The sequence below is a fragment of the Papaver somniferum genome, chromosome 6, assembly GCF_003573695.1.
Source record: "Papaver somniferum cultivar HN1 chromosome 6, ASM357369v1, whole genome shotgun sequence".
Lineage (NCBI taxonomy): Eukaryota > Viridiplantae > Streptophyta > Magnoliopsida > Ranunculales > Papaveraceae > Papaver > Papaver somniferum.
The window spans coordinates 29,257,651-29,268,567 of NC_039363.1; the positions used below are offsets into that span (position 1 = coordinate 29,257,651).

The window sequence follows — 10,917 nt, forward strand, 5'->3', positions numbered from 1 at the left end:
TTAGCCAATTTCGCCGCAAAAGCTTATTTCTCCAGAAATACCTACAGGGACATAAAAAGCCATAATAAGTACAAAAATGGGTACTAACACAATATACAATTGGGCTATATTAGACACATAAATGCGTCTATCAGTACCCGATTGTGTTCAACACAAATGAGGTAAAACCCATATAGATCCAGCTGAAAATTGAGAATCGGGCGATTTGTGCTCTGCGAATCGGGCGACGGAATCGATTGCAAAAATTTTCATCAATCTTCGTTTTCAGTGTTCAAATCATTAATTCAGGTGAAGTTTACTTACAAATTTCTTCTGAATAAGTTGAATCTGGTGATGATTGGTCATTAAGTCAGGTGGTTTTATGGATCCTTGTCATAAATCCACTCTGTTCGAAGGTTTTAAATCAGATATGTTAGGTTTTAATAAAGAAAAAAATTCTCAGGTAATTCCTTCGATTGAATTACCTGATGATTTATTTGAAGAAAGTTTAGATCCTTGGAGGTTTTCGTTAATTGGAAGATTAAATTTACATCAACTCAAATTTATTGATGATGCTATTCTTCTTCGTCGACAATGGAAATTAACAGGAGATTGCAAGATAATTCCATTAGGAAGGGGTTTTTTCACAATTAAGTTGGATAATGAAATTGATCGTCAATACATTAAGGAAGGGAAATGTGAGGTGTTAAATCAAGTATTACAGGTTCGCAAATGGATCTCTAATTTTCGTCTTGAAAGTCAAAGAACATCAAAAGCTATGGTATGGTATGCTACCTGGTTTAGGACTGGAATTTTGGAGTGAGAAGATATTGTTTAAAATCTGCAAGGAAATTGGTACACCAATCAAACTAGATGAAGCTACTGCAAAATGCGAGGTTGGGTATTATGCAAATGTTTTAGTTGAAATTGATTTTGCAAAAATTGTGCCTAATAAGGTATGGATTGGTACTAAATATGGGGGTTTTCTTCAGAATATATCAATACCAGTATGTCCTAAATTTTGTCATAACTGCAAGATTGTTGGTCACAACAATGTTGAATGCAGAATTGATAAGAACAAAAACCAGCAAGTAAACAACACTCAGAATAACATGTCTTCTGCAACAAATAATGTTCAACAACAAACACCCAAGGCAGGTAAAACCCAGACTCCTTTTGATATATGTGATAGGTCTGAGGTTTATAAGTTTGGAGATAGTGCAGGAGAAAGACAGTGTAGCACATCCAGTGTTATTAACACTCAAGTGCTTGACGAAGATGTCGTCATTTCTAATATTGTCACACCTATTAATGCTAGTAGTAACTCCATTCCAGTTAATATTAGCAGTGGCAGATTTAATATCCTTAATCAAGATGAAATTGAACAAGAGGAAGACATAAGTGTGGATGAGGAAATTATTGCAGAATAGGAACCTCCAAAACAACTTTTAGATAATGAAGTCCCTGAAATGGAAAGTGTGGTTAAGTTTGTTGATGTAGTGTCAGGAAAAATTTCTAAAAAGGATAAGAGCCAAGATCAAATTCTGGGAAGTAACATAGAAAGCCAATCAACTATTTTTGAAGCTCCAAAATTACTTAAGATTGCTGAGGAAAATAATTTGCAAAATAGCACTATAACATTTGCTAATGGTTCCAATGGAAAGGTAACCAATGAAGTTGTTAAAGTTACATCTTGGGAAAAATTGGTTGAAAAAGAAATGGTGACAGGTAGCTCTTCTTCATCACCAAGTAAAATAAAGGGGGTAAAACCATCTCCAGTCAACAACAAATACAATTTCAGAAAGAATCATAGTAAAGGGGGTACTAAGAATCCCCCAAATAAACAATGAAGATAGCTTATTGGAATATCAGGGGCCTTAGAAGAAAAAGGGCTCAAGACAAATTATGGTCTCTGGTAAATCAATTTAGCCCTTCCTTGTTATGGATAGCAGAACCAAAAGTTTATTGTAGTGAATCTTTTTGTAGTAAACTTAATCTTCCAGGGATGCAGAAAATGGTGATTCATAATTCAACTTCAGATAATAAAGGCAACATATGGCTATTTTGGAATGCAAGCATAAAACAATCAACTATCATATCAATGTCAAATCAGATGGTCACTGTCAGTGTTGGTGATGTATTGGTTTCTGGTATGCATGCTTATGTCAAACTAGTCCAAAGAAGATTTATTTGGTCAGAAATGGAAATGATAAGTGATATGAATAAGCCTTGGATAATTTGAGGTGATTTTAATGCAATATTGAATTCAGATGAAAAAGTTGGGGGGAGAAGTCCTAACAGAACTTCAATGTTGGAATTCAGTGAATGTTTAGATAAATGTGAATTACTTCAAGCCCCAAAAATAGGAATGCAGTTTTGTTGGTCTAACTGCCAACAAGGAAGCAAAATAATCCTATGTAATTTAGACAGGGTGGTGTTTAATCAAAAATGGCTGCAAAAATATGAAGATTGGGGATATAAAGTTGATCTTAAGATTGTATCAGATCATTCTCCTTTGTTGGGAGGATGTGCAAATATTCCCAGGCCACAGAGTGTACCAAGGAAATTTCAAAAAATGTGGATAAGTCATCCAGATTTCCTGAATGTGGTTAAGGAAAGTTGGGCTGTTGAGATTAATGGTGATCCTGCTTACACATTCATGAAGAAGCTGAAGGAGATAAAAAGGATAATTAATGATTGGAATTGGAAAGTCTTTGGAAATGTCCATGTTAAACTTAAAGAAGCTGAAGAAAAGGTAATGGAAGCAATGCAAGCATCAGATTCCAATCCATTTGACTCTGAAGCATTTGATGTCTTAGTTGCAGCTCAAAATGATCATGCAAATAGAGAAGTTCAAGTTAATACTCTAATGAGACAAAAATCAAGAATGAAGTGGATCAAAGAGGGAGCAGCAAATACAAGCTTTTTTCATACCAATTTAAAAAATAGATCTTCTAGTAACTTGATAAGTGAATTGGAGGATTCCAATGGAAATGTGATATCAGATCAAGATCAAATTGCAGACTGTCTTGTAAATCATTTTAGAAAACGTTTGAAGAACAAGGTGTCAACATCAAGGAGGAATTATTAGATGCAGTACCTCAGTCGATTGATGCAGAAGACCAAAAATTCTTGGATGATATTCCTAGTATAGAGGAAATTAAAAAAACAATCTTTGACATGGATCCTGAAAGCTCTCCAGGTCCAGATGGTTTCTCAGGTGTTTCTTATAGAAGTTGTTGGGAAATTATTCAAAATGACCTAGTGGATGCAATTCAGTTTTGTTGGAGAAGGAGATTCATTCCTAAAGGCATGAATTCTAGTTTCTTGGTGATATTACCAAAAATACAAGGTGCAAGGAGTGTAAATCAGTTTAGGCCCATAGGTTTGAGTAATGTGTTATTCAAAATCTTTACAAAAATTATAACTACAAGGATGAGTAGTTTGATGGTGAAGCTGATATCTCCACAACAATCTGCATATATAAAAGGGAGAAGTATCCAAGAACAAGTTATGCTTGCATCTAAACTTGTGAATGAAATGAAAATTAAAAGAAGAGGAGGGAATGTTGGACTTAAGTTGGATATTTCTCATGCATATGACTCTGTCAGTTGGGAATTTCTTATGAAAGTTTTAAGAAAATATGGTTTTTCTACCTCATGGTGTGATTGGCTAATGGTATTATTTCAATCTTCAAGGATATAAGTCATGGTAAATGGTGGTCCAAGGGGTTTTTTCTCAGTGGGGAGATGACTGAGGCAAGGAGATCCACTATCTCCTATTCTGTTTGTTTTGATGGAGGATGTGTTAAGCATAAATATTTCAAAGCTAGTTGGAATGGGTAAAATTCTTCCTATGGTGATTAGAAATGGTGTGCATCCTACTCATCTGTTTTTTGCAGATGATGTCTTCATTTTTTGCAATGGAGCAAAAAAGAGCTTAACAAACTTATTATCACTATTGGATGATTATCAAATCAGTTCAGGGTAAGTAATTAACAAAAACAAAAGTAAATGCTTTGTGGATGGTATTACAACTGCAAAAAAACAACAAATAAGTGAAGTGGTCAATATGGAATTATCTCATTTTCCAGATAAATATTCGGGGGTTATTTTAGCTCCAGGAAGAGTAACATCAGCAATGGTGTGGCTTATGGTAGAACAACTTCAAAGAAAATTAGAAGCGTGGAAAGGTAAACTCCTCTCATTTCAAGATAGAATAATTCTGGTTAAATCAGTTTTGTGTAGCATTCCTATATATTCCATGGCAGTATATAAGTGGCCTTCTTTAGTCATTAAAACTTGTGAGAAGATTATTAGAAACTTTCTATGGTCTGGTGAAGGAGAAAAAATAAAATTCAAAACTATTTCATGGAAGAGAGTGTGCACTCCATATAAGGAAGAGGGGTTAAGTATACACAGACTTGAAGTGATAAATAAAGTGTTGCTGATGAAAATGTTGTGGAGAATTCTTAATTCACAAGAAGAGTGGGCTCAGTCTTCAATGCTAAATTTAAAGATAAATATGGTCTGTGGGTCAACACATGGAAACAATCATCTATATGGAAAGGTCTGAAATGGGCTTGGAATCACTTAAAAGAAGACATAAGGTGGTGTGTAGGGAATGGATCCAATATATCAGTTTGGTTTGATACTTGGGTTGGAGAGTCACCATTAGTAAATCAGATTGGTTTCTCTGAGTTAGTTCAAAACAATATCAATATGAAGGTGTCAAGCTTGTTAAATGGAAAATTTTGGTGTATACCTACTGAGCTACAACATCTCTTGCCCTTGTCTTGTTTACCAGAAATTGGTAACGGTGAAGATCAGATGATATGGACTGGGCACATTAGTGGGAAATTTGTAACTTCAGCTGCAGTAGAGAGATTCGGAGAAAAAGAACGAAAGCTGGTATGGTCTGATCACCTTTGGAAATCTTTCTTGCATCATAGTATAGCTAGCAATGTTTGGAAGCTACAACAAGGTGTGTACATGGATGATGAAGAAATGATCAAATTTGGCTATGACATGGTGTATAGATGTTGCATGTGTCAAGAGAAAGTGGATAATGTGACTCATACACTCTGGCAGTGCAAGTTTAGTTTGGAGATATGGTCTTGGCTTGAATCAATTTTTGGTTTTCAAAAACCACAATCTTTTGAAGACATTTGTGCATCTGCTAAGAATAAAAGCCCAATTATAAAGGAAAACCGGATGACTGCATCCTGTGAAACAATGAAAGATCCGTGGTTTCAAAGAAACAAACAACTGTTTGAGGAAATTAAACCAAACTGTAATGCATTTAAATGCAGGATTTACAAGGCAGTACAAGAAGGTAGCTACAGGATGAAATGCAACAAATGGAATCAAGAATATGATTCTCAAGTTCTGGCATACTTCAAAATTGGTGACAGGAAAATAAAATTTAATTGTATCAAAGAGATTTTCTGGACAGCTCCTGCAACTGATTTTCTACTTTGTTGTGCTGGAATATCTTTTGGAGACCCAGGAAAAGCTGGTGTTGGAGTCATTGCTAGAGATTGCAGTAGTCAAGTAATTGGGACACTCACAGGTGGTATGGGTGTGGCTCTTACTTCCATTGCTGCTGAATATGTTATATTATGTGCTCTTGAATGGGCTGCTCAAGTGGAACTCACCAAGGTAATCATTCAGTCGAACTCATTTACTTCCATAGAAAGGATCAAAAGAGGTGATATACTCTGGTACATAAAAATAAGATGGTTATCAGTGATTGAAAGGATTGAGGAAGTGAAATTAGCACATTGCATAAAGGAAATAAATTTTTCAGCTTTCACATTGGCATCAAATGGAGTACACTTGAAAGCAGGAGAAAGAACCATTCACATAGGAAGACCCCCTTCTCTAAAGAGGATAGAACTGCCAAGAGTAGCATATTTCTGTTTATGCTAATATCTAGATTTGCTTTCTTTGCTTGTGTTGTGCTCCTTGCAATTTAAAATTGCAGTCTGTGTATTTCAGTTTGCTTTTGATGTGGTCCCTGTAAAACTTTTGGCTTGAAATTTTAGCCTTTTAATTAATAAAATTATGTGATTTAGCAAAAAAATATATATAGATCCAGCTGACGTGAACCACAATCCATAAATCCAAATAAATCAAATTGAATACCCACCACAAGATGACAATAAATATTTGCATATTTGCATTTCGACCTACCATGAGTCCATTTAAACTTTCTTCACCATCAAGCTGAGCATCATAGCTTGTTGCAGTTTCCCACCTCAAAAAGATCACCAACTTCAACACCCTTGGAATCCTAGTGAGCATGACTTGAATTTCCATCAGCCGTATAAAAATTTCTGACGAGCCATAACACTCTCTTGGACATAGGAACCTGCAACCCAAAAGTGTGGTGCTTGTAAAGTATCACTACATTGTTAAGCATTTTTCCTCTATCAAACAGCAAACGACTACAACTCGTAGAGACAGGTGTTTCAGGTAACTCAATGAAAAGCCATGTAGTTCCACTAGTATTCCCCATACTCCATAAACGTGACAGAAACATTTTGCTCCTCCGAAGAGTTGATGCAAATTGATTATGGACCTCGCCTTTGCAGAACCAGCTGCTCTTATAGTTCCAGTTGATGTCAAAGCACCCCACTGAGATAAAAAAAATTAACAACCCACCTAACATTTATCACACTGCACAACAGTTGAAAATAACTTGAATTTCCACTTCAAGTACTCGAACCATATCAGCACATTCAGAATCCTCATTACTGTGAGCAAGACCTGAATTCCACTTAATATTGCAAAGAACTCCAACTTGGTAGAATAAACAAGTTCAACTGCCTTTAGGACAGCAAGAGTTTCATAGATCGCATGAGCAAGTGAAACACTGAGCAGAAATAAATCTGAATTAAAGACTTGAAGTAAGTGGGTAGATACAGTATTAACAGAGATAGAATATCCCATAAGCAGTACCTCCAATATCAACACTTCTGAAACTTGAACCCCATCGAGCATGTGCTGTAGTCGGATAATAGCTGCAAGAATATCTGGCCAGGTGTAATGCTCATTTGCTTGAGATACCAAATCCCCCAAACAGCTGTAATAAGGAAGTAAATAACGAGTGGAATGAAACTCGTATACACCCACTACTTGGTTGCAACATGACCAAAAATATTGAGCAGAGTAAAACGAGTACAAAAAGCTCCAAGTGGAATAAGCAACTGCAGTTAGAACGGTTTCACGAAATGAAGGAATCTCATAGACTTCAGATGTAACATTTTGCACTATTATTGGAGCTGAAAGAAGCATCAGAAGACACTCAAACTCCTTCCAAAATATTAGCAGCACATTCCCCTGCCCATGTTCACATACACTAACCGTCCGCAGTGCACCAAGAATGACTCCTATAGCATTAGGCCAACCATTTTGAGGTTGCAAAATAATATCAGCTTCACCACCATTCCAGTTCCACACTATACTCCCAAGTAGTCTACCCAACAGTTCTAGTGTTTTACCAGTTTCAACTACTCTATCCAACAAAAACAACAAAATTTGATAATTACTCTCAGACGTATCCATAAAAAGTTGAAACCTATCACCATCATCATTTTTAAGCAACACTATACGACGAGAATCAGAAAGAATGAATCTAATAGAAACCCATGACTGAAAACCATCTCATAAAGTAAATTCTCATGGAACAGATTCAACGAAATCAACCAATTAAGGATAGTCACACCAGAAGTATTTGTATCAACACCAACTTTATAAGCATCAACAAAATATGAACCCCCTTTAAAAACATATACCACTTTGCCACGATCATATACCCAGCAATCCAATAGCTCAAGATCACCTCGAATTTCATTAGCATGACCACATACATAAACTGAGTGTATATCCCAAAATTTTGATTTATACCCGAAGCTAGGAATCAACTGAATACGCAGTTTCCAGTAAGAAAACTATAAGATAACCACACATTTTCCTCGATCAAATAATGAGCAAGTATCATCAAAATAAAGATAGAAGTAAACAGCTATATTCAAGCTCCTAGCGGTGCCCTGGGTTGCACCAATACCGCCACGGGTGTCCGACACAGCGGCGTGTCCGCGTGTCCAATACGGCAGTTCTGAAAAACTATAATACGGGGACACAGCGGTATATGTTGAAGTACCGTCAATTTTTAAGATATATATAGAAATGTAAACGAGAAAACCACACAACTGTATTTGTTTGCACTTGTTTACAATTGCACAAGTGTATGTCTGCTAGCACATGCATGTTTTCGACTATAATCTTCCTTAGAGGTAGGTGACCTTTAAGTTCTCAGCTGTTTCCTAGTGTATAGTAAGATAGAAGTATTTTAGGTGTGTCCGAGTATGTGTGGCTGTGTCCATACGGGGACACACGATACGGGAGCCCCAAGAAGTATTGGTGCAACCCAGGCGGTGCCCAGTAGAAGTATCTTACCAGTTTTAGCCAACACCCATTGAACTGAATCATAAAACAACGGATCTGATTCAAAACCATGTTTATTATTAAGATCCTGAGTAAATTTTCCACTGCAGTAGGCATTTGAAACTGAACCCACCTTAAGAACGAATAAACCAGAACTAAATAGCCAATCATAACAGAATCTGTAAGCACTATCAATTAAAGAATACCTTCCCATGGGATCAAATCCTCTCCCACGATCAAATACGCTACCAGTGAGGTTGAGACCAAGGTATGACGATTTCTTACTAAACAACTGGTGATTGATAATTATTTTTCTCTTAAAATTCACAACATCCATTTGAAGCATTTTACCAAACACCTGCCAAGCAGTACGAGCAACTCTACCATTATCTAACGTAGAAGCGATTCGATCTCTAAACCATGAATATTACCAGTACCCATGTTCAAAATTCGACTCCTGAACATCTTCCTCAAAGAATTTATCCAAAACATACCAAAACAAAGAATCACACATAGCAAAACGAGAAGTCCCTGTCATATGTTTAAACTCTTTTCCACGATCGAATATGACACGAGAAGAATTGAGAATAATGTTAAAACACTCACCAATTTCGATCTGATTTATCCAGGTGAAGTTCTTAACATCTGTTTTTGAAGTTTCATTAAATGGAAATTCCACACAATCAGAAGAACCATCATTGTCTTTAACAACGCCAACGGAAATTGAGTTAACTTTCTGAGATTCAACCATATTGAGGACTTGAGAAGAAGAATCTAGCGGAACAGAAGTAGGAATTGATTTTGCTTCTTCCGATGTAACAACACTGAAGTCTTCAGAATCAGAGGGTGGAGCAACAGAAGTAGAAATTAGGTCGCCGTTCCAATTGATTTAGTAGGATATTCTTCAAATGATGACTTTGAAGTAATATTTGAAACTCCTACTGGATCTTCACGACTGCAGTTTTTCTTACCGAAATATGACTCCATTACTGAATAAAAAACTTATTTCGTAAGCATCGTTGATGCTAAATCCTCAGATTTCTCCTTCACTTCTACCATTTTCGTTTTCACAACACCATGAACAAATTGTTCTTCTAATGGTGTTATGTAAATTGATTCCCACCTCTTCTTGGTGAAGTTGATGAGATATTCTGTTTGTGAAAGATGATAATTTCACTGGGTGAAGGTACATCGTTAAGTATATCTTGATATCTTCTCGTCAGATCAAGTAAATGGTTATAGAGTTGAAATTTCTCCCTAATTAGATACCAAATATCCCATGGATCGAACGAATCTGATACCAATTGTTATGTATCTAGATGTACATAATAGATAGATAATTTGAGGATAAACTTCTCTTAATCCCGAAGGATCAAGCCTAGAACCAACCTAAGAAGAGATTACAGACACTAGAGCTTATAAAGATCGACTCTACTCAATAGATCCTACGCTTCCAATGCGTCCAGATGGTTGCATCTAAACCACTCTTTATAATTGATAAAAACACTCATTAATGGGTTACTTACTACTAATAAGCCTACTACTAACTACCAGCACCGAGTGGGGTGAGGGCACCCTGCTATCAATAGTCAGGTACATAACAATTTATTACATTGATGAAACGAGAGTTTGCCATGACGGACCTTGGCCCGCTGCATCATTTTTTGGGTATTTTTATTAACCGCTCATCTTCAGGCCTCTACTTGTCTCAGTCAGTTTACGCGCAGGACATCATTGCACGTGCATCCATGAAAAATTGTAATCCCGTGGCCGCACCAGTTGATACCAATTCGAAACTCGGTGCAACATCCGGTCTTGTAATCGAGGATCCTACTTTATACCGAAGCATGGCTGGGGCTCTTCAGTACCTCACCTTCACTAGACCGGATATTTCTTATGTAGTCCAATAGGTATGTTTGTTTCTGCATGATCCTAGGGAGCCTCACATGCAGGCCCTTAATCGGATCCTTCGTTATCTTCAGGGTACTATTAATCATGGCTTGTTCATGTCTGCTACTACACTCACTAGATTAACTGCCTATTCTGACGCTGATTGGGCGGGGTGTCCGGATTCTCGTCGATCCACTTCCAGCTACTGCATCTTTCTAGGTGACGACCTAGTTTCCTGGTCTTCTAAGCGTCAGGAAACTGTCTCTCGTTCAAGTACTGAAGATGAATATCGGGGTGTGGCAAATGCAGTTGCTGAGACTACTTGGCTTCGCAACTTACTTTTTGAGCTTCATCTACGACGTGCCACTATTATATATTGTGATAATGTCAGTGCAGTCTATACGTCTGGTGATCCTGTTCAACATCAACGCACCAAACATGTGGAGATTGATATACATTTCGTACGTGATCGTGTTCGTATTGGTGACATTCATGTCTTACACATCCCCTCGGAAAATCAATATGCTGATATCTTTACCAAGGGCCTTCCACGACAGATGTTTACCCGTTTCTTTACTAGTCTGAGCGTATGCTCTTC

At 36.9% G+C, this 10,917-nt stretch overlaps 4 protein-coding genes across 6 annotated transcripts; 3 read left to right on the top strand and 1 right to left on the bottom strand.

Moving 5' to 3' along the window:
- The first annotated feature begins 361 nt into the window (after positions 1 to 361).
- LOC113290690 lies at positions 362 to 1,409 on the top strand. Its single transcript, XM_026540273.1, has 2 exons — positions 362 to 703; positions 807 to 1,409. Exons 1-2 carry the CDS (start codon positions 362 to 364, stop codon positions 1,407 to 1,409), a joined length of 945 nt encoding a protein of 314 aa, XP_026396058.1.
- Positions 1,410 to 1,448: 39 nt separating this feature from the next.
- LOC113290691 lies at positions 1,449 to 3,070 on the top strand. The gene is made up of 3 exons (XM_026540274.1): positions 1,449 to 1,707; positions 1,983 to 2,129; positions 2,250 to 3,070. The coding sequence occupies exons 1-3, from the start codon at positions 1,449 to 1,451 to the stop codon at positions 3,068 to 3,070; spliced, it is 1,227 nt and encodes a 408-aa protein (XP_026396059.1).
- A 1,630-nt stretch (positions 3,071 to 4,700) lies between these two features.
- Positions 4,701 to 5,909, top strand: LOC113290693. Its single transcript, XM_026540275.1, has one exon. It carries the CDS (start codon positions 4,701 to 4,703, stop codon positions 5,907 to 5,909), a length of 1,209 nt encoding a protein of 402 aa, XP_026396060.1.
- Positions 5,218 to 9,802, bottom strand: LOC113287220. Of its 3 annotated transcripts, none has more exons than XM_026535904.1 (2): positions 6,174 to 9,802; positions 5,218 to 5,698 (listed from the first exon to the last, which is right to left on the bottom strand). In XM_026535904.1, the coding sequence occupies exon 1, from the start codon at positions 7,545 to 7,547 to the stop codon at positions 6,645 to 6,647; it is 903 nt and encodes a 300-aa protein (XP_026391689.1). In that variant the 5' UTR covers positions 7,548 to 9,802; the 3' UTR covers positions 5,218 to 5,698; positions 6,174 to 6,644. The 3 variants fall into 3 exon arrangements, with proteins under 3 accessions (XP_026391689.1, XP_026391688.1, XP_026391690.1); XM_026535903.1 differs by having other exon boundaries at positions 5,218 to 5,997; XM_026535905.1 differs by lacking the exon at positions 5,218 to 5,698 and having other exon boundaries at positions 6,051 to 6,855; positions 6,942 to 9,802.
- Between the last annotated feature and the right edge of the window lie 1,115 nt (positions 9,803 to 10,917).